The sequence below is a fragment of the Podarcis filfolensis genome, assembly GCF_964270895.1.
Source record: "Podarcis filfolensis genome assembly, chromosome: 3".
Taxonomy (NCBI): domain Eukaryota; kingdom Metazoa; phylum Chordata; class Lepidosauria; order Squamata; family Lacertidae; genus Podarcis; species Podarcis filfolensis.
The window spans coordinates 117,862,265-117,885,717 of record NC_139606.1 but is presented as its reverse complement, the minus strand read 5'-3'; the positions used below and the strand labels follow the sequence as shown (position 1 = coordinate 117,885,717).

The window sequence follows — 23,453 nt, the reverse complement described above, 5'->3', positions numbered from 1 at the left end:
CAAACTTAGTTGATCTCTAAGGTGCTACTGGACAATTTTTTAATTTATTCAAAGTAAAATGGTGTCGCAGTGCATGTGTCTGTATACTGCAATTTCACAGGTACATGGAAGTGTAATGACCCACAGTCGTCTTGAGAACCTCCTGACAAGTTTCTATCCCCTATGAATAATAGGCGCAGCGTTAGGAAAGCTTGCTGAAGTTGTAGAATCAAAAAATCAAATCCAACGCAGGAATCTTTCACCCACGACCCTGAGAGTCACAGTCTCCTGCTCTACTGACTGAGCTCTCACTGAAAGCAAAAAGTTTTTAGTGAATGGGGAGGAGGGTTACAGCATGGGTAGGCAAAATGAGGCCCGGGGGCCGGATCCGGCCCAATCACCTTCTCAATCCAGCCCGCGGATGGTCTGGGAATCAGTGTGTTTTTACATGAGTAGTATGTTTTCTTTTATTTAAAATGCATCTCTGGGTTATTTGTGGGGCATAGGAATTCGTTCATATATTTCCCCCCAAAATATAGTCCGGCCCCCCACAAGGTCTGAGGGACAGTGGACCGGCCCCTGCTGAAAATGTTTGCTGACCCCTGGGTTAGAGAAACACTTCAGTTCCCTGCACAGCCGCTGCTATATTTTTCGCACAACTAGCAAAAACTTTGGGATGAATTGGGCAAGGGAAAGAATAAAAACATGCTCACTTCACGGAACACATCCAGGACAATAAATAAATCTTAATTCCCTTTTTAAGCACAGGGCTCTGGCCAGGTGGTCCTGTTTGACTCCTCCACTGATGCCTATTTTCTTGAGTTTCCTTAACCCAGCAGATTTGCAGTGCTCTGGCCAGGCAAGCAGGCTTCTATTCTTATTTCTTTATTGAATTAATATACAGCCCTATACCCGGAGGTCTCAAGTCTGGGAGGGTGGGAGAAACGGAGCGAGCGAAGATTCGAGGCTTAACGTAAAGGAGGTGGTTTTATTTTAGGTAAGGTACATCATGTCACAGGTATGGTACAATATTACAAGTTTAGTATGATACAAGAGAGCATTAAAAACTTTACACTTCATTACAATTTATCTTTGGATTTTTAGCGCATTTTAAAAAGGTACAACCAACAGACACTTCCGAAACCAGCTAAACATCCGTCCTTTATATACAGTCTCCCTACATTTACAGAGAAGTAAAGATTACAACACAAATCAACGGAAAGAAGTTAACTCTGAAAGCCCACTGCCCTCCCTAAGACGGGAGAGAGTGAGTTAGTGACCCTGGAATCATGACCACATGGGGACGCATTCTGCACAGAGCCAAGGTTGCTGCCTTGGCAAATGCCTCTTGTGCTCATGTGAAGTGTTTAAGTGTGTCTGCGGTGGGGGAGCAAGGATCAGGCCGCTTTCCCACTCAAGCAGATTTGGGATGAATTTGCGTGTTAAATCAGATCACCCAAAACCTCTGCCTGTGACTCTTGCCAGGTAAAATTCCCACTGGGTGTTGCATCCTTGGCAGCTACCATTCTATACCTGGCGCGCACGCACACACAAAATGGCGGCAGGTTGCTGGCGCCGCCACCTTGGGTGGGGCCTTTGGCCCCAGCCCTGGGGAAACTGGGGAGCTCTTTCAGAGATGCTGGAACGAGACACGGCCGTGGCAGAGCTGGCTGAAGAAAGGCAGGGCTGCATCGCAGCGGGTTGGGCTAGATGACCCGTGGGGTCCCTCTTCCGACTCGACAATTCTGCGATTCTACTGGGACGCAGCCTGCTAATGGAGCTGGTGTCGATGAAGCGCCCCAGCTGGAAAGTGGTGCTAAAGAAAACCTTCCACATTTCAAGATGACGACAACAGGGCGGTCATTCCTCTAAAACCATCTCTCCAGCCAACTCGTTGGCCCTACAGACCTGGGAGCGCCTGCTATTGTCTTAAAAGCAGAACTGGGGAACCCAGGGGCCAGGGCTGGCTGAGACTGGTGGGTGCTGGGAGTCCCATTTGGAGGGTCAGAGGTTCCCAGTCCCTGGATTAGTGGGAAAGCCAGCTGTCAAACCGATAAGGCACAGTAGAAGGAATTGTGGCTTGGTTAAAAGGAAGCCGAAAATACGAGCCACTGGGGCAGTGTCCCATGTGTTCAGCACCCCCAGTTCAACTATATAAAAGCTTTCGATGCAAGCAAAGTGTACACAGCTGCAAACCCAAGAAACTGCCCTTTTTAAAAAGTATTTGAACTTCAAAGTCTTAGTGATGGAGAATTCTACGGTGGACCCATTGAACGTACTGTAGAAACTCTTTGCTCCATGATTTAAAAAAGAAAAAAGGTTATTTTTTGGAGGCAGAGGTCCTAGGAGACGCCTATCTTTCAAAGCCTGGTTCCACATGCAAATTACATGGGGAGTTGCAATGGCTGGAGCAAGCTTGTGTTTCCTTGTTAACGTGGAAAAACAACTTGCCAGCGGTGCTCTGGCTTAAGAGCTGCCATAATTTGTTGGAAAAAGCAGACCTGGAGGGTTTTGGTTTTTTTAAAAGAGCAGTTAATGCAAGACGAAAGGAAAGGACGTTACGTCTTGTTGAAAAGACAGGGGGCATGATCCAGAAAACCGCACGAGTACCCACAGCAGGGCTTCTAATTGCAACAAGCCGTTTTATTTCACTGTCTCGAGTCCCGTTCCCAATCATACTTGAAAGCCATTCTTTACGCAAAGGGCTCTTGAGCTCGGACAATGAATTAAATATAAAAGGAAGGGCAAAAGTGTCAAAGGGTTAGAAGGAGGCTGCCCCCGAGTCAGAGAAACGCAAAGGCTTCAAGAGCCCTTTGCCAACTTGGTGCCCTCTGAACTGGCTGGGGCTGATGGAGGCTGTAGCCCTAAAGAACTGGAGGGCATCAGGTTGGCAAAGGCTGGTCTCAAAGGCGTCCTCTGGCTTACGGGCTGCCAACACAACTTGCCCAACCAGCGCCCTTTCCCCTTTGTAAAGTGCATGAAAAGTTCTGGCAAAACCCAGGGGCCCTGGCGGCAGGGAGCGCGGCAGGTTTACCTGCCAAGCAAGACTCAGCTCACCTGGGATTGCTCACACATGCCGGAAATAAGAGGAAGGTAATGGTAAGTTCGTTAAGGATGCCCGTCGCCGCGGTGGGAAAACTGTTGCCGCTTGTGTTGTTCAGCACAGCAGCCCCGAGGGAGGACTGCAGGGTGTAGGAACCTAACGTGGAATCCTAGAAACCTCCACTTTAACAGGCAAACTACTGGCCCTCATTGAGTCACAAAACCCAGCATAACCAATTTCAACGGGACTCAGGTGGGCTTAATTCTGTAAGGATCCCAACTGATAGCTTTGAAAGATTCCCCCACAGAACTTTATATAATTTTTTTCTTTTTCAGTAAAACCCTGCCTGGATATTAAAACACCTAGATTTTGGCACTCATTTTATTTCTCTTAAGCTGTGCTGGGGGGCAATTGCAGCCCGCGTGGAGCATTTCTCCTCCAGTTAGAAAGCCGCGAGGAGGCGCTTAAGACGCAACGGTGAAATATTTTCTTAATCCACCCAAGTGTGCTTTATTAAAATTCCCAGCGGGGTGGGGGCATAGGGAACCAGCTGCTTTTATACTCCAGCCCCCTCAGTCCTGGAGCTCGGCTTGCTCCAAAGAAACCCCCTTTCTGCGCTGCCACCGTCTATTACGCATCTAAAGCCTCTGGGTTTTCTGATCTGCAGAATGTTCAGAGAAGCCTTTAAGACTCCTTTCTCTGTAGTATTCATTTATCTCCAGTCCCCTTCGCCCTTTGTAGTGGTGCATGTATCACTGAAAAGACTATGCGCCTTAGTCTTCCTGTTCTGTCTGTAGAAGAGCACCCCCCCGTTAGCTGTGGTTGCAGGGGGTCAGTCTAGAGGACCGCTTAGGGTCCCGGCCAACCCTACTGCTCTACGATGCCAAGTCAAGTCTGCCAGTTCTCCGCTTGGCGCCTGCCTGCCCCTCTCCCCTCAGTCTTCCCCAGCCGACCATTCCCTGACCCACATGGCTTCTTATTTGAACATCACATTTGCGTGCCTTCCAGGGCCAAATGAGAGCCCAGTCGGCAGGGGCATCTCCTGCAAAGGAGATACAGGAACCTGTTTTCTGCCAAGTCAGGCTGTTGGCCCATCGGATTCAATATTGTCTACACTGGCTGGCAGCATCTCTCCAGGGTGTCAGGAAGGGCGTCTGTCACAGGGGATAATGCTGCCGACTGAACCTGCATGCAGAGCACTCTGCCCTTCCTTCCTAATCGTCCGTATATGCTTCCGCAAGGGCTTTTCCTTCCGGCTGGATGATTAAGGCACAACTTGGCTGCGCAACTGCACGGGAAGCAGAGAGGAAGAACGGGGAGGCTGCGTGAGAAAAAGTCGCCAGCAGAACTCACATGTACCCACAGCTGGGCTGAGGCTCTCGATTTCTCCTTCAGCAAGCCGAAAGACAGTGAGAGAGCCAGAGTGCAAAGGCGTTTGCCCACGGGAAATCCCAGAAATTTTGGAAGGGGTTCAAGGCAGAAATGAAGGATTGACGAGGAGCCAGGTCCACTCGCAAGATTGCCGCCGCTCGCATGCTTGCGGGAGATGCTCTTGCAGAAGGGGGGGGGGTGAGGAGGACCCCCTGCGAATGCACCAGGCAACCGGAAATCAGCTCCGAGTTTTAGCAGGCCATTGCTTGTGCCCTGCCCTTTTCAGTGGGGAAGCATAAAACAGGCAAGGGCATCTTGCGGTGGCCGACTAAGGCAGCTCAACAGACATGGGACCCTCTACAACCTCCTCTGTGCCTTCAGCTACCAAAAGTTTTTTTGGGGGGGTGTGTTTTCTAGGCCGCTGGGATTCTGTGAAATTTTCCCAGCCTCCATCTGCGGCTCAGGGGGTTGCATTGAGCTGAGTGAGCCACAAAGCGGTCCTGTTCTGGGCTCAACGCAGCCGCAGAAGCTACACACCTCAGTCCGACTGCCAGCTGAAAATCTGGAGAGACGTTTTAATTCTTCGACGGGAAGGAGAGCAGTTGAGGGAAACCTGCAGTGCAAAGAGGCTGGCGCAAGCTGGCAGGCGGCGTGCTGATTGCAAATCGCAAGGGCTGTGCTGCTATCATTCTTTTAGCAATAAATAAGAAATAAATACCATAGAATTTTTTTGGGGGGGGGGAGAGATGGGGGTGGGGGAGAGTTGGGGGTGGGAATCTGCTTTACACACTGATTAAACGTCAACGCCGCAAAGGAGGAAGTCCCCCCGAGACCAAACTTTCAACCAACCGTACTGGAAACTGGTTTCATAAATACAGTAGCACCAGAGGGCATGCCGAAATAATAAATTCTAAAAACCCAAGCAGGGTCTCGGAGAAAAGTCTCTTTTTCTCCTTTAAATAGAAAAAGCACTAGAGCAGTGTCGTCAGCTAGATGCAAGGTGTCTTTGCTTTTAAAGATTCAGGCATTTTTTGGGGGGGACACAACCCACCACCCAACTGGCTAGCCCCCCAAAAGCCTCGTCCCAGTGCAGCGAGGGGCGATACCTTCCCAGTGATGCCGGCAAGAGGGACAAAAAGACCAGAGAGCAATACTCAAGCCAGGCACTGTTTCTCTGAAGCCGCCATCCGCCAGGACACACAAGTCTCTTCTTGTCTCTCCCGTGGTTTAAGGGTGAGGCCCCGAACAACAGCACATTTCCTTAGAAAAAAGGCTCCGTGAACATTGCCTCTTGCAGGAGGGCTGGAAATCTGTGCAGTCACGACGGCAGATGGCTTTTTTTTGAACCTCACCTGGCAGGGGGTGAAGAGAGGGATGGAAAAGGGACGCCGTTTGCATCAGGAGAAGCATGTCGATACCCCTTCATGGCAAGAATTCAACCGACGACCCAAGGAAAGAACAGGCGCACCCACCCCCGGGCCCTGCAACTGCCCCCGCCGGCTTTGTTTAGTTGTGCAAAGTAAGGCCGCTCTCAAGGAAGTGTCCGATTCTCGCAAGGCAGTGTCCGGCCGCTGTCCCGCTCAGTTGGCCCACGACTTCCGGTTCTCTGCGTTCCTGGGGGTCTTTTCCGCTTTGGCCAAGGCGGTCAGGGAAGCGAGGTTGGAGGCCGAGCCTGAGAAGGTGCCGCTCTTCCGCTGCTCGGGGGTCCCCCCGCCCTGCAGTCTTGTCCCAGCGCTCCGGCGCCTGGCTGGCCCCGTGGCTTTCTTGACCCGGCTGGGCTTCACAAGGAGCCCGTAGCCTGGATTGCACTTGAAGTATTGCCGCCCCCCGATCGAACCGTCGTTCTTGCCTGGGGATGGGGGGGGGGGGAGAGAGAGAAAAAAAGAGGTTTTACAAAGAGAAACTTTCGTCCAAAATGTATACTTTATTACCCCCTCTATATTGGACAAACAGGCCAAACCCTACGCCTGTGATAAGAATTTTAATGTCTTAGATATATATTAAATGTTCATAAATGTACCAACCAAGCACGTACATAGATCAGCACAGGAAGACGGACCTGAAACCATTTTTGATTCCCAAACTGAGCAAATGTTTTCCATGCAAGGTCAAAGGAAAATGGAAAAGCCTCCCCATTGTCTTTTCCTTCACAAATCCTGTCTTAAGGGTATGTCTGTCTGTATTTGAAAAGGGTGAGCCTGTGACCTGGCTCAGGAACTAAGTGTTTATCATTACAAAAGACTGGCCAGGCTCCCCAGGGTATCCAATCAAGTGAGCATTAACAGGTAACCTGCCAGACGAGATAAACAACGCACTCAGATTTCTGCTGTAGACTGCCTTTTCTGTGATGTAGGTATGCTGTATCTGGTGGGGTGGTGGTCTTGGGTTACACCCCTTCTGTGATGTATGCATGATGTATGGAGGGGTGGTCTTGAGCTCCAGGGCAGGGAATTTAAAATGTCTATATAAGGGCGGGCACACTTTGGTTCTGGGTCCTCCTCCTTTCCCGTGTGTGAGGGGAGCACCCTGTTGCAACAGTTGAATAAAGATCAGGCTTACTAGCTGCTTTGCTTCTCAATATTCTCTGGTTGGCCTCTATTATCTTCTCCTCCCAATAGGGAACCTACGTAAGGACTCTATATGGGCTCTTGGATACACCATATGGGGAAAAGGGCAGATTTTGTTTACAACACGCCAAAGGATAAATGGACATAAATCTGATATCAGGAATCACAAGACAGAGAAACCAGTAGGAGAACACTTCAGTCTCCCAGGACATTCTATACAAGATCTCAAAGTAGCTGTCATATTACAAAAGAAATAGACTGGAAAGAGAAGTTGCTGAGCTGCAACTTATTATCAAACTTAAAACCATGGAGAGACCTGGTCTGAATAGAGACATTGGATTCTTATCTCATTACACATGATAAAGCTATTTTTGGCCATCTCATCCCTTGCTTTTCCCTGTAAGACCAATTGCAGTCGTTAACAGTCGTCAACTGGCTTACCACACCTATCAGCCAATCACCCATCTCCCACCACCCTTCTGAGTAATACCCCTCCCCACCCTCTCACTATGTATAAGGGTCTGGTGACTTCTGTTTCAGTGTATCTGAAGAAGTGTGCATGCGCACGAAAGCTCATACCAAGAACAAACTTAGTTGGTCTCTAAGGTGCTGCTGGAAGGAAAATCCCAAGTGGGTCTGAACCTCAACGTTTAAAATCCCTGATAGAGGATAAGGATTCAGAGATCACGCTAAGGGTGGCCAAGTTTTGCAGCATGCAAATTTAACACAGCGGAACCTCGGTTTTCGAGCATCTGGGAAGCTGAACAATTCGGAACCCAAACGCCAAAAACCTGGAAGTCATTGCTTCCGTTTTCGAATGCACCTCAGAAGTCAAATGGCTTCCGAGCGCGTTTCTCCATTTTTCCAATAGATTTTGACGTCCGTCCACTGATCCTTGGTTTTTGAACGCTTCGGAAGTTGAACGGTCTTCCAGAACGGATAATGTTCAAAAGCCGAGGTTCCACTGCGTAAATAAATCAATTACCGAACAAAGTCTGACCGATTCGAATCTGATTTGATTCTGCCAATTGGGAACTTGGCGTGAGCCTCCGTGCTTGAACCCACTAAGACCATTTCTCCCGCAGATGCCTCTCTCGCTTTCCACAGCAAATCTGTGCCAAGGCTTCCTCCGTTCTGAGGAAGCGGCTCCTGCCCTGAGACCGGCCACCACCCCGCAAACCACCCCATCACCTCCCCAGTCACACTTACCTGACGGCATGTCCAACTCAACTCCCACCCAGGTGCCCTCCTGGAAGTCGGTCGGCCCGACGTATCTCACGGTCCCGGTCTTATTCGTACCGACGGTCACGTATTCGCCCTCTTTCAGCCAGTCCGGGACCTCGTTGGTTTCTTCCGAGTCGGACGCGGCGTCTGGCTTCTCCTCGGAGGCAACGGCCGCTGTGCCGTTGTTCTGAGTGGGGCTTTGCGGGCTCCGCCCCTCTCTCTCCTCTCCCACCTCCTCCGAACTTGAGAACCCCGCCGACTCTCCTCCCAGCATACTGGAGAAGGACCTCAGCTCCGACGTCCGGACTCTCTGGATTTTGAACGGGGAGCTCGCGACGCCAGACTGAGGCGATGGCTCGGCCAGAACCGGAGACCTGGAAAGTCCTGCGTCGGGGAGAGATTTGGTCGCCAAAGGGGGGCTCCGAGCTGGGGAAACACCAGGCCGCTGTGTCGCGTTCTTTGACGGGGAGGAAGAAGGAGGGCTGTCCTCACTCGGAGTGGCGGAAGAGGCCACGGGCTTTGGCTTCGAGGTGCCGTCGCTGTGCCCTCGGTCTCCGCCACCCTTAGTTCTTGCCTGGTCCGTTTTGTTAAGGCCGGGGGTGACCGGGTCATCTCTCGCTATAGGAGGGATGCAAGGCTCAGGAGAGGAGGCGAGACACGGTTTCACCAGCACATCCACGGCGGCCCCAGTCTGGGCGGTCGGAGCAGGGTGTGTCGCGTCGCTCGCGGCAGGCGTCTGCCCGCTGGCCGGGAGCTGGGTGTCGTTCCCCGGCGCGAGCGCCTCGGAAAGGGTGGCCGTGGAAACACTGTGGGAGAAATAGCCGCTGGATGCCTCGCTCAGGGGGCTGGGCGGGCCGTCCTGGGAATCCTGCGCCTGAATATCGGCCGCGGGCGGCTGCGGAGGCACTTTGGGGGTCCTTTCGGGGGACTGGTCTGGCTCCGCCAACTGCGCAGCCACCTCAAAGGGCTCCTTGGCGCCTTCCCCTTGGGAGACCTAGAACACAAACGGAGAGGCCAGAGTTACAACACGTTTAGGAAACAGCAAAGCACCGAGAAGGTAATAAAAAATATAGGACATAATACAGTGGTACCTTGGGTTACATACGCTTCAGGTTACAGACTCTGCTAACCCAGAAATAGTGCTTCAGGTTAAGAACTTTGCTTCAGGATGAGAACAGAAATCATGCTCCGGCGGTGCGGCGGCAGCAGGAGGCCCCATTAGCTAAAGTGGTGCTTCAGATTAAGAACAGTTTCAGGTTAAGAACGGACCTCCAGAATGAATTAAGTACTTAACCCGAGGTACCACCGTATACAATTTGAGGATTGGGAAAAATTGTGGAAAACAGATTTAAAATTTACAGACTGTTGTCTTTTGAAAGAAAATTACATGAAAATGATGTATAGATGGTATATAACACCAGAACAGATAGCAAGAATGTATAAAACCGGGTCAAACATATGTTGGAAATGTAAAGAAAAAGAGGGGACCTTTTACCACATGTGGTGGGAATGCAGAGAAATTTTAAAAAATTGGGAAGTGATATATAATGAACTGAAGAAAATGTTAAAATTAACATTTGTAAAAAAACAAAACAGAATCGTTTTTGTTAGGGAGTGTAGGACAAGACCTGCCGAGGAAAATAAAGAATTTATTGATGTATGCTACAACGGCGGCAAGAGTCTTGATAGCACAAGGATGGAAGAACGAGGAAACCCCGACAAAAGAACAGTGGCAAGAGAAATTGATGAACTATGCAGAGCTGGCGAAACTGACATACAAATTGCGAGACAAGGACAACTGTGACTTTAAAGAAGAATGGGGACTTTTTACAAACTATTTAAAAAGATAACAAAATGAATTGGACTCTTTGGCAGGTTTTGAATAAACATACACAAATTTATTGATTGTTAATATAATAGATAATATTAGGATTTACATAATTTTACTATATGCAGAGAATAACATGTACTGAGAAATCAGAGAGAGGAGCTGAGGGAAGACTTGGGGGGGAGGGTTCTTTCGGGAGGGGGGAGGGGGGAAAGGGAAAAGGGGGGACAATGAAGATGATATGTTTTGATAATTTGTTATGTTGAAATTCTTAATAAAAACAATTTATAAAAAAGAGAGAAGGTAATAAAAAATGATATATCAGGCATGTGTTGGGATTCACAGAATGCTGTGTGAGATAGTAAGTCTGCAGGCTTGAGTTTGCTAGCTGTTGCAATCAGCCTGCAATACTTTCTGGGTCAGAAAGACTCAGTAATGTGTTGTCAGTTGATTGGCTGTCATCGATTTAAAGGGGAAACCTGTCCAGCAGTAAGTGGGTGGTGTAGAGGAGTGTGGTCAGAGAGGGAGAGAGTTTGAGGTCTTCCTGTTTGCCTTAAGGTGCAGCCAGGTGCTCTGTTTGACTGTATGAACTACTCGTGTATTATAGCCTGTAGATATTTATATATATATAGCTCACAATAAATATACTGCACTGAAGAACCCACCCAGTGGAACACCCTCCCACCAGATGTCAAAGAGAAAAATAACTACCAAACTTTGAGAAGACATCTGAAGGCAGCCCTGTTTAGGGAAGCTTTTAATGTTTAATAGGTTACTGTATTTTAGTGTTTTGTTGGAAGCTGCCCAGAGTGGCTGGGGAAACCCAGCCAGATGGGCGGGGTATAAATAATAAATTATTATTATTACTATTATTATTATATAAGAAGCTGGAACGCTTGAGCATTTCTGCTAAAGCGCCGCAGAGAATTCGCAGCAGCATGTCCAACAGGTCAATCGCAATCTACCGTTGATCGCAGGGGTGTTCTGGGTCGACTCCCCCCAAAAAAAGCTCAACAACTCTGTATAGTGGGAGTAGTAGATCGCAGTCTCTTCGGAGTTGGACGTGCCTGTGACGTATAATGAATCAAAAAAATGTTTTAAATAACTTTTATATTAAAAACCCTATAGGTTTTCTATTGGGAATTCCAGGTACCGATATTCCAAAGGAGCAGAAAAGGCTTTTATGTATGGAACGACAGCTGCACGGATGCTATCAGCCCAGAGATGGAAAGAAGATAAAGTCCATACCAGAGAGGAACGGCAAATTAAACTGTTGGGACTCTGCCGACATGGCAAAACTGACCGGGAAGATCAGGAACCAAGAAGACCAGAACTTTAACAAAGAATGGGGGAAATGTATAATTTATCTTGGAGACCACTGTAAGCAGATGGAAACATTAGCAGGAGTGCAATAAGACTCGTAATGTAGCAAGTGCTGTGGAGATAATGGATTTATATAAAATATGGATTATTGAAAAAGATGCAGTAGAAAAGGTTTAATAATAGGACCCACAGAGGGGAAGGTGGGAAGTCCAGAGATTCGGAGGAATTTCCAAATGTGTATGTGTATGGTTGCATTGTTATAATTTTATACTTTTAAAATCAAATAAAAATTATTTCGGGGGGGGGGGAAGGAAACATGAAAGCACCTGCGGTTGGCTTGCTGGCAGTATTTTTAATGTTCTTTGGCAGGAGTTAAGAAGAGGAGGAATTAAAGAACCTCTTAATGAGGGTGAAAGAGGAGAGCGCAAAATATGGTCTGAAGCTCAACATCAAAAAAATGAAGATCATGGCCACTGGGCCCATCACCTCCTGGTAAATAGAAGGGGAAGAAATGGAGACAGTGAGAGATTTTACTTTCTTGGGCTCCATGATCACTGCAGATGGTGACAGCAGTCATGAAATTAAAAGATGCCTGCTTCTTGGGAGAAAAGCAATGACAAACCTAGACAGCATCTTAAAAAGCAGAGACATCACCTTGCCAACAAAGGTCCATATAGTTAAAGCTATGGTTTTCCCAGTAGTGATGTATGGAAGTGAGAGCTGGACCATAAAGAAGGCCGAAGAATGGATGCTTTTGAATTCTGGTGCTGGAGGAGACTCTTGAGAGTCCCATGGACTGCAAGAAGATCAAACCTCTCCATTCTGAAGGAAATCAGCCCTGAGTGCTCACTGGAAGGACAGATCCTGAAGCTGAGGCTCCAAGACTTTGGCCACCTCATGAGAAGAGAAGACTCCCTGGAAAAGACCCTGATGTTGGGAAAGATGGAGGGCAGAAGGAGAAGGGGACGGCAGAGGACGAGATGGTGGGACAGTGTTCTCGAAGCTACCAGCATGAGTCTGACCAAACTGCGGGAGGCAGTGGAAGACAGGAATGCCTGGCGTGCTCAGGTCAAGAGTTGGACAAGACTAAACGACAATAGAGAAGCAGAGGGAAAAGGCAGGTCTAAGAGGGAGGCTTTGCTGTGTACGATCTAAGCCTGGTCTCCTCTTTCCCATGGCTCCTTCTGGGAAGCTCCTAAGCAGGGTGTGTCAGCTCAAAAGCCGGTCTGGGCGATATCTGGGGTGGGAGGAGATGCTTATGGCACACAGAGACACTCCTGCCACCTGCAAGAAAACCTCTGGTACTTTGGAAGAGAAAAAAAGGTCATCTAAGGCTTTTGGGGGGTTCTTTGATAAGTAATTGTTGCCATGTCAAATTTTATTATGTTATCATTTCCCTTAGTGGGTCTTGCAAAAGGCTATTCCGAGCAATGCTTTTTATAAGGTTAGGTGACACCAGGGATGAGTTCCTGGAGCCAAAAAGAAGTGTGAGACGCCCGTCTTGGCCAAACATTTCTCAATCCCTGGCCTCGAGGGACCAATGGCTTATCTGCATTTCCCACAGGATCTGAAGCCGACTTCTCCAGCGTGGCAACTTCAGACATCACCCCTGCTCGTCCATCAAAATCCCCCTGCCAATTTTTTGATTTTAAAAACTGAGAGCTGGGAGCGGAGGGGATTTCTTCCTTTTGGCTGCTTTTATTATTTTACAGTGGTTTTTTATTTCTTCTTGAGGAGGGCGGACGTTTTTTGCTTGCTTTTTTCATTCGAGGGCGGTGGTTCTGAGCATTGGCAACTTCTGTGAAATGGGTATTTTTGCGGTGTCCACATGCGTTTCTTAAAGCTCCAGATGTGCTCCAAAGAGTTGGGGACTGTCAGCAGGAGGCCCAAAACATTTTTCAAAAACCTTGAGACCTTTTCTTAACACACACAAACACACACACACACACACACACAAAGATTTACACATTCAGAACAGGCCACAAATCTGCGCAGCATCCTCTTACATTTCGTAATTCAAAATGCTCAGGCCTGCTCCCATTACAGAAGCCGGAGCCCAAATGATTCACAGAGAGTTAGCAACACACGCCGGTGAGATAGTGGATTATCTGAACTCCCGGTGCATTAGCAGCCAGTTTTGCAAATAGCCAATTTCTTCCAGAAAGGCCTGGTAGGATTAATATACAAATGTATGGAGCACAATAAATATGCCCCCTATTATTTACCGAAATATTATTTATATTACGGGAACGGGCAACTGCTGTTTGAAAAGGGCGATTTATGTGAACGGGGGAAAACAAGCCAGATCTATAAGTCTCTCCCAGTTTTTTGGCTTAATTCGCTGGAGGAATAAATCACTCGTGCGCAAGCCAGGCGCCAGGATGCGCAGAGTCCCGCGCTCCAAACCCAGAGCCCTTTGCAAACGCGTTAACTGCGGCAGGACAAACTTGCAAGGTACAGAGTTAACAGCACCTGCTAAGATTAACAGCCCATCCTGGTGATATATATAGTTTGGCAACAGCATTGACAAACTCTGAAGGATCAATCGCTCCAGCCAAGCCGTTCCCTGTTAAGATGACTTTACACTCCACAAACCGCTCTTTTGCAGGGAACGAAGAGGTAAGTACAGTGGTACCTCGGGTTAAGTACTTAATTCGTTCTGGAGGTCTGTTCTTAACCTGAAACTGTTCTTAACCTGAAGCACCACTTTAGTTAATGGGGCCTCCTGCTGCTGCTGCACCGCCGGAGCCCGATTTCTGTTCTTATCCTGAAGCAAAGTTCTTAACCTGAAGCACTATTTCTGGGTTAGCGGAGTCTGTAACCTGAAGTGTATGTAACCTGAAGCGTATGTAACCTGAAGCGTATGTAACCCAAGGTGCCACTGTATCAGAAAGGCTCAAGCAAGGGACTCAGCAAAATAGCCCAGTCCATAGAGCATGAGACTCTTTATCTCATGGTCGCGGGTTCGATTCCTGCATTGCAGTGGGTTGGACTGGATGACCCTCGGGGTCCCTTCCGACTCTACAATTCTAGTCCATGATTCTATGTTGTCCCCATGTCATTTGGGGGGGCATTACAGCATTCTAAAATCCCCATCACAGGAGGTGAGCAGGGCCAGATTTGGGTTTGATGAAGCCCTAAGCTACTGAAGGCAATGGGGCCCTATATATGTCAAGCTGTCAACAACAAATTGTCGCTGTTTCTTGTGTTGAATATATGCTATATGGTAATTTATGGACCTGATGCGTATCTAGAAGGGACGCGGGTGGCGCTGTGGGTTAAACCACAGAGCCTACGGCTTGCCGATCAGAAGGTCGGCGGTTCGAATCCCCACGATGGGGTGAGCTCCCGTTGCTCGGTCCCTGCTCCTGCCAACCTAGCAGTTCGAAAGCACGTCAAAGTGCAAGTAGATAAATAGGTACCGCTCCGGTGGGAAGGTAAACGGTGTTTCCGTGCGCTGCTCTGGTTCGCCAGAAGCGGCTTAGTCATGCTGGGCACATGACCCGGAAGCTGTACGCCGGCTCCCTCGGCCAGTAAAGCGAGATGAGCGCTGCAACCCCAGAGTTGGTCATGACTGGACCTAATGGTCAGGGGTCCCTTTACCTTTAATGTGTATCTAAAGCCATTTGCACATTACAAAATATGTATTTTATCCAAGTGATTGTTGAACTGAAATGCAATTAAGAAGAAGTATATTAATAGTGAAATACCATTAAGAAGAGGTATATTAATAGTGAAATAATTATTAAGCTCTAACTTAAAATGATTTTTCATTCATAGCAAACCTAATAATGCAAACACCTTGGCATTTGGCAATAACGGAAGTTCCTTTGGAAACGCAATTTACAAAGACTCATAATCTAGTCTCTAGAAACTTGCTAGAACATGAAATAATAATAGGTGTGAATATATGGTGCAAACTACTAATAATCATAAACAGCAGAATGTAGGCACCCTATATATAGAAATGAGCAAACCAGTGATATTTTAGGGAGCAGGCGGGGTCCATGACTTACATCATAGGAGCCTACACAACACAAAACACTGTTGCTGTATGTAGGTTTTATTTGATTTGTTTTTTATCTAATATTTTGGAAATGTACATCCAGTGTTTTTTTCCCTTTAAATTTTTGGGGGGCCCCAAGAGAGTGGGGCCCTAAGCTATAGCTTGTTTAGCTTATACGTAACTGTCAGGGAATCAGGAGCAGGAGCACTGGGGAGAGAGGATTGGGAGAGCGAAGGGGAAGAATCCGAGGGCAGCGTAGGGGAGTATGACAGTGGCCCGAGAGATTCCATGAGCTTCTCCAGCGAATCAGAAGATTCCCAGAAGGGGGCGCCGATGGTCAGGGCAAGGGGGGTCCCAGGGGGGACGCACCAGAAACAAGGAGCCAGAGGGGAACCCCAAAGCAGCAGTGGAGGATCGGGACCAGTTTCCCCACCAGAGCGTAGTGGGGGGGAAGAGTCACATGTGTCAGGGGCAGTGTCTCCTCCAGAGAGGGAGTCAGGGCTGACCACGCCTCCAACGGAGGGGAGGTCAGTTGCAGCTAGCCCCCCCGAAGGGGGAAGCAGTGACAGCAGCAGTGGAACGGTCAGGAGGAAAGCTGCTGACTGGGCGCGCGCGCCAAGTTCAAATGTGCCGGCGCGCGGAACAGCAGGAGACCCGGATGGGGAACCAGCTCCTAAAGCCCGCTGGAGGGAGGGAGAAGGCTCAGGGGAATCAGCGGGAGAAGAGGCTAGAAAGGGCGGAACCCCGGCGGGCAGGCGGACCCAGAGGAGGAAGGAGCAGCGGAGAAGGTGGAGCAAGGCTAGAATCTTAAATTGGTGTCAAGGGGGAGGAGACTCAGACGGAGCGTCAGCGGTCTGACACTTGAGACGTGGAGCTGCGCGCTGCGGCTCTGGAAGTGAAACTGAACTTCAATAAAGACTTTTATACTTAACAACGAAGCAGCGTTGGTCCTTTGTGAGCTGGGACCTAGGGTAGCTCTGACAGTAACTATGGCACTGGAGGTGAGCAGCCCTTCCAAGAGGACCAGGAAGATGCTTCTGCTAACCCAGAGGAATATGAAGACAAGCACAGATGTTGCCTCCAGCAAACAGAAAACCCACAGAATATGTGTGGAAGGGAGACTTTCTGGGGCGAGAGGTCAGCAGCTTTTGAGGACCACTGAGTGAGCCTGTGGCAAAGGTGAGATCTCCGCCAGGGGCCATCCAGGTCACAGATGCAAGAGCAGGATGCAAAAAGAACCTCGCCAGGGGCTTACCTGCTTCACTTTTGCTGCGGTGGCATCAACACTGGCAGACTGGACCATAATTCTCGGGACAGGCTACAAGGAGGGAAAGAAAGACAGACAAACCTAAACACACAGGCAGCCAAACACGGCATTATTCTGGACTGTCTCGCCAGAGTGGTGCATGCTCTGGTTATCTCCCGCTTGGACTACTGCAATGTTCTCCACGTGGGGCTCCCTTTGAAGGTGACTCGGAAACTGCAATTACAGTGGTACCTCGGGTTAAGAACTTAATTCGTTCTGGAGGTCTGTTCTTAACCTGAAACTGTTCTTAACCTCAAGCACCACTTTAGCTAATGGGGCCTCCCGCTGCCGCTGTGCCGCCAGAGCACGATTTCTGTTTTCATCCTGAAGCAAAGTTCTTAACCCGAGGTACTATTTCTGGGTTAGCAGAGTCTGTAACCTGAAGCGTCTGTAACCTGAAGCATCTGTAACCCGAGGTACCACTTTAATCCAGAATGCGGCAGCTAGACTGGTGACTGGGAGCGGCCGCCGAGAGCACATAACACGGGTCTTGAAATACCTACATTGGCTCCCAGTACATTTCTGAGCACAATGCAAAGTGTTGCTGCTGACCTTGAAAGTCCTAAACGGCCCAATATACCTGAAGGAGTGTCTCCACCCCCATCGCTCAGCCCGGACACTGAGATCCAGCTCCGAGGGCCTTCTGGCGGTTCCCTCACTGTGAGAAGTGAGGTTACAGGGAACCAGGAAGAGGGCCTTCTCGGTGGTGGCACCCACCCTGTGGAATGCCCTCCCATCAGATGTCAAGGAAATGAACAACTATCTGACTTTTAGAAGACATCTGAAGGCAGCCCTGTTTGGGGAAGCTTTTAATATTTGATGAATTATTGTATTTTAATATTTTGCTGGAAGCCACCCAGGGTGGCTGGGGATAATAATAATAATAATAATAATAATAATAATAATAATAATAATAATAATTTGTTGTTTAGTCGTTTAGTCGTGTCCGACTCTTCGTGACCCCATGGACCAGAGCACACCAGGCACTTCTGTCTTCCACTGCCTCCCGCAGTTTGGCCAAACTCATGCTGGTAGCTTCGAGAACACTGTCCCACCATCTCGTCCTCTGTCGTCCCCTTCTCCTTGTGCCCTCCATCTTTCCCAACATCAGGGTCTTTTCCAGGGAGTCTTCTCTTCTCATGAGGTGGCCAAAGTATTGGAGCCTCAGCTTCAGGATCTGTCCTTCCAGTGAGCACTCAGGGCTGATTTCCTTCAGAATGGAGAGGTTTGATCTTCTTGCAGTCCATGGGACTCTCAAGAGTCTCCTCCAGCACCAGAATTCACTGCCTTGCCGTGGCAAAGGGGCTCGAATAACTCAGAGAAGCTATGAACTATTCTGTGCAGGGCAGGGCACCCAAGATGGACAGGTCATAGTGGAGAGTTTTGACCAAACGTGATCCACCTGGAGGAGGAACCGGCTTGGCAGGGGGTTGGACTCGATGGCCCTTGTGGTCTCTTCCAACTCTATGATTCTATGATTCTAAGCCACTCCAGTATCCCTGCTAAGAAGACTCCATGGACAAAGACAACAGGCATATAATAATAATAATAGGAGATTCTAATTCTATAAGGAAGTTCGCAGAGAGACAACGCCCTTCCATCTTCCGCAGCGTGGCGTACCTGCCAGGTGAAATTGACTACAAACACACTGTTATGAGTTTGGACCTGGGGTGTGCTGTAGCCCCAAACCTCCCCGACTAGATTCCCCACAGATTCAAAACAAAGAGACGCAGCAGCAGTAGCTGGGAGTCGAGACCAAAGGGGTTAAAAGAGAAGGTGCCTTTCTGTTCACACGACCCCCCCCCACAAAAAAACTCAGAGATGCTAAGAGGTGCCATCAGTCCAATAGAATCTCCCTCCGCCAAAATCTTAAGCAGCACATAAACAGCTTAATCAGAAAGGCCCCCTTCCATCGGAAGCCAACCCGCGAGTTACGCAAAGAATCCTATTATGCCAAATTAATTCAATCTGACTAATTAGAGAGCAGGAAGTTCTTTCAATTATTTGATGTACCTTCTGAGAAGCGCACTTGAATACGAGAGCAGGTTGCCTTAATTGTGGCGTCCTTATTTCTACAGATTCGCTCCTGAACTCGCAATGGGGGAGCGGGGTCAGAAGCAGCTGCTCTGCTCGCTGCCGCCTCCAGAAACTCCAGACTGTGGAAATCGGTGACAGGCCAAACAGAAAATTGGTGGGTAGGGAAAGGACGCTTTGCAAAGGGGCGAGGAACCCTGCTTGGTCTAGACCAGCCTTTCTCAACCTGTGGGTCCCCAGATGTTGTTGAACTACAACTCCCATCACCCCTAGCTAGCAAGGCCAGAGCTCAGGGGTGATGGGAGTTGTAGTCACACAACATCTGGGGACCCACAGGTTGAGAACCGCTGTTCTAGGCCACAGGTAGGCAAACTAAGGCCCGGGGGCTGGATGTGGCCCAATCGCCTTCTCAATCTGGCCCACGGATGGTCCGAGAATCAGTGTGCTTTTACATGAGTAGAATGTGTGCTTTTATTTAAAATGCATCTCTGGGTTATTTGTGGGGCATAGGACTTCGTTCATCCCCCCCCAAAAAAAAATATAGTCCGGCCCACCACATGGTCTGAGGGACGGTGGACCGGCCCACAGCTGAAAAAAGTTGCTGACCCCTGGTCTAAACGACCACAGACGTCCCTTCCAAACCTAGATCTATGCATAAAAATAATTTAAAAGACAGAATGCATGATTTTCGAAATCTGCACCCCCCAGAGTCTCTGGACCTTGGCACAAACTCCCCCTCCACCTGCTCAATGTTTGGAATCCCACCGAAATAAAACAGGAGTCTGGAGTCTGAAGAAACTCACCAAACTATGGGGCGAGGAGGGAGCGCCTAATACCTAGAGGCTCTGGGGTGGGACAGATATGATTCTTAAGGAATAAAAAGCCCACTTTTCCACCTTGCAATCTTCCTGATCGATCAAGTTCCAATCAATGAACTGGCCGTAATTATCAATTAATGCTTTCAGCCCTGCTGAGTTCTTTACTGCCTCAGCAAGACGTCAGTAAGACAGAGTGTGCTCCCTGGGCTACGGGTCACCTTGCCGAGCCCCCCTCGGTGCACCGATAATTTAGAGTATTCCAATATTTTTTTCACTGTAATCAGCAGCTGTCCAGCTTTCCGAATTCAGGGAGCCCTGCCCAGCTGCACTCAGCCTGGGGGTCTCGCGAGGGCCTGCCATGGGAAGCTTAGTGTTCATGCCAGGCCTCACCACCGCCCTCCTTCTGAAAATACCACCCCAAACAGCCCAAAACTACCCTCTTGGATCAGGCCAATGGCATGGCTAGTCTCCTGTTCTCACAGGGAACAACCAAATGCCGTATTTTTTCGCTCTATAAGACGTACCCGGCCACAAGACGCACCAAGTTTTTGGAGGAGGAAAACAAGAAAAAATATATTCTGAATCCCAGAAGCCAGAACAGCAAGAGGGATCGCTGCACAGTGAAAGCAGCAATCCCTCTTGCTGTTCTGGCTTCTGGGATAGCTGCGCAGCCTGCATTCGCTCCATAAGACGCACACACGCATTTCCTCTTACTTTTTAGGAGGGAAAAAGTGAGTCTTATAGAGCAAAAAATACGGTACTTACTGGAAGCCCAGAAGCAGTGTTCCTTCCCCATCTATAATTTCCAGCAGCTGAGATCCAGAGGCCTGCTGCCTCCGAGACTGGGAATAGCAACCACCCACCGACTGCTCAGGGCTGTGGGTCCAAGTCCCACGTGGGGCAAAAGATTCCTGCACTGCAGGGGGTTGAATTAGATGATCTTCATGGTCCCTTCCAACTCCAGATTCCTAAGAGTCTAGGATTTGGGGGAGACTGCCCACATACTTCCCGAGAGACTTCCCGTCTTTCAGTTACTAGTAAATGAAAGTGAATCCCTTCATTTCATCTCAGCTGTCTAAAACACCCACCCACCCACCCTCCACTTTATTGTTGTTGTTTAGTCGTTTAGTCATGTCCGACTCTTTGTGACCCCCTGGACCAGAGCACACCAGTCTTCCACTGCCTCCCGCAGTTGGGTCAAACTCATGCTGGTAGCTTTGAGAACACTGTCCCACCATCTCGTCCTCTGTCGTCCCCTTCTACTTGTGCTCTCCATCTTTCCAACATCAGGGTCTTTTCCAGGGAGTCTTCTCTTCTCGTGAGGTGGCCAAAGTCTTGGAGCCTCAGCTTCAGGATCTGTCCTTCCAGTGAGCACTCAGGGCTGATTTCCTTCAGAATGGAGAGGTTTGATCTTCTTGCAGTCCATGGGACTCTCAAGAGTCTCCTCCAGCACCATAACTCAAAAGCATCAATTCTTCAGCGATCAGCCTTCTTTATGGTCTGGCTCTCACTTCCATACATCACTACTGGGAAAACCATAGCTTCCAAAAATCGTTCGAAAACCAGAGCAGTAACCTCTAGGTTTTCAGCGCTCGGGAGCCGAAAAGCTCCATAACAGAGGCATTCAGGAACCGTGGTTTGACTGTACATAGCACTCACTATCTGATACAGCAAAACTAAATGCACATATTCTCCCAAGTTGCTGAAAGCATTTCATAACAAACAAGCAGAAATTTTCCTGTCCTCTCGTTGGTATTTGCTTTTCCATAAGTGCGGAGAGGAAAGGCTGGGACAATTTAGTTCCCCTTCAGTATATCTCTCGGAAATCACACAACTCATTTTTCTTGCTCCTCATTCTAGATTCGTTCCAACACACTGATTGCTTTCTAACAAATAATCTTCTGTTTCTATGGCACCCAAGGGCACCCCAGTAGTGGCACATCCACCGACTGAAGAAAGCCCTCAGCCCGGTAGGGACAGTCATCTCATCCTTTTTTGCGGTAATACATTTTCTTGCTTAGTCCTCCGGAAGCCTCGTTTTGTAGCAAGGACTGCAAATACATTTCCCAACTGATGATTCAATATGCACAATTCAACTCTGCATCCACAACTTAAGGGTTTGCCAGCTCCTCCCCCGATGCCATTTTTAACTTGTTCGTTAATTTAACCGCGCATTCGCACCCTCCACCTCTCTGCCTTCACTCACAAAAGCAAGACTTCAAAAGCGAATCTGCTTTTGAAGAGGCATAGGAAGACACCTGGTTGGACAGTGTTCTCGAAGCTACCAGCATGGGTTTGACCAAACTGTGGGAGGCAGTGGAAGACAGGAGTGCCTGGCGTGCTCAGGTCCAGGGGGTCACTAAGAGTCGGACACGACTAAACAACATCAAAGAAGACACCGGAAACATATTGGGATCTGGACTAGAGAAGAAGGAAGGGAAAATATCCCTCCTGCAACGCCCCACCCAAGATTTGCTGCTGGAGGCAATCTTACCCATGGGACCACCTATGGTCACAAGATCTTCTAGATAAAATGTACCACCACTGTTGAATGCAAACACAGATCTGTTGTTGTTTAGTCGTTTAGTCGTGTCCGATTCTTCATGACCCCATGGACCAGAGCATGCCAGGCACTCCTGTCATCCACTGCCTCCCGCAGCCTGGCCAAACTCATTTTGGTTGCTGTCCAACCATCTCGTCCTCTGTCATCCCCTTCTCCTTGTGCCCTCCATCTTTCCCAACATCAGGGTCTTCTCCAGGGAGTCTTCTCCTGAGGTGGCCAAAGTATTGGAGCCTCAGCTTGAGGATCTGTCCTTCCAGTGAGCACTCAGGGCTGATTTCCTTCCGAATGGAGAGGTTTGATCTTCTTGCAGTCCATAGGACTCTCAAGAGTCTCCTCCAGCACCATAATTCAAAAGCATCAATTCTTCAGCGATCAGCCTTCTTTATGGTCCAGCTCTCACTTCCATACATCACTACTGGGAAAACCATAGCTTTAACCATACGGACCTTTGTCAGCAAGGTGATGTCTAGCTATTTTGATACTCTTGTTATGTCTACCTGTTTTTTAAGGTCTGTGGATTTCACTGGTATTTTCTAATGGGTTTTTAAAAATACTATTCTGGGTGAAACATGGGCAGGGTTTGCGGAATGAGTCTTGCCAGCAGAAGCCTTGTGCAACGGGGCTTCCCTCCTTCTCTTCCCACTGCATTCCCCCCCCCCCCGAATTGCCTCAAGGGGGTCAGAAGAACCCCCCCAGAACAGTGGGGAGGGGGCAGAAAGGGGGCTCATTCCACCTGGCAAATCGAAATGCTTGGCTTGACAGAACAATCACTTTAGTGGGGATTTTAATGCCTCCATATGTGTGTGATTAAATCATCCACACATCTTGTTAAACCAATATACAAATGAACGATATGTTTTGAGCTTCCTGGCATGGGGTGGGGGAAGACTTTATTATTATTATTATTGCTGTTGTATACTCAAAGAAATTGACTTGTGAAAGAGTGCCACTCAGAAAGGAGGCATATAAATGTTTTAAAAGAATTAAAAAATAAATACTCCATCATCTTCATCAACCAGCATGGCTACCTCTCTCACAGGAATCAGGAGAGGGGACAGAACACACTCCATTCAAACAGAAAACTGGCTGCGCTGATTAAACTTATTGGCTGCCGCATCTGCCCGAATCCCATTTCGCACGAGGCGTTTTCAACTAATGTGATTTACGGTAACATCAGTTCCAGCAACAATGGTAAAATTTATGATGTGCACTTAGTGCTGTTTGCAACTTGCCAAATGGAAAATGTGGCTTCTATTTTTAATCCGTAAATTTTATTTCCCTAGTCTCTCCTTCTGGTAAACCCCGTGGATCCAAAAGACCAGGCAGAGTCACAGCCAAGAAGGGTGTCCACAGGAACATGGAGATGGGTGAGTCTCCAGCTGTTGGGTGTG

At 48.6% G+C, this 23,453-nt stretch overlaps 1 protein-coding gene across 7 annotated transcripts in view; it reads right to left on the bottom strand.

Moving 5' to 3' along the window:
- Positions 1-947: 947 nt before the first annotated feature.
- Positions 948-23,453, bottom strand: part of KIF13B (kinesin family member 13B) — a 196,976-nt gene continuing 174,470 nt past the window's right edge. For 3 of the 7 annotated variants that reach the window (XR_014545790.1, XR_014545791.1, XR_014545793.1), the window contains 4 exons: positions 16,597-16,659; positions 8,170-9,178; positions 4,442-6,242; positions 948-4,387 (listed from right to left, as the gene is read on the bottom strand). Coding sequence is in view for 3 of the 7 variants with exons in the window: in XM_083604747.1 (XP_083460873.1) it covers positions 5,974-6,242; positions 8,170-9,178; positions 16,597-16,659 (1,341 nt within the window). In the remaining 4 variants the exon portion in view is untranslated. Of the gene's footprint in view, positions 6,243-8,169; positions 9,179-16,596; positions 16,660-23,453 lie in introns of all 7 variants that reach the window. The other 4 variants (XM_083604747.1, XM_083604745.1, XM_083604746.1 and 1 more) reach the window with 2 other exon arrangements.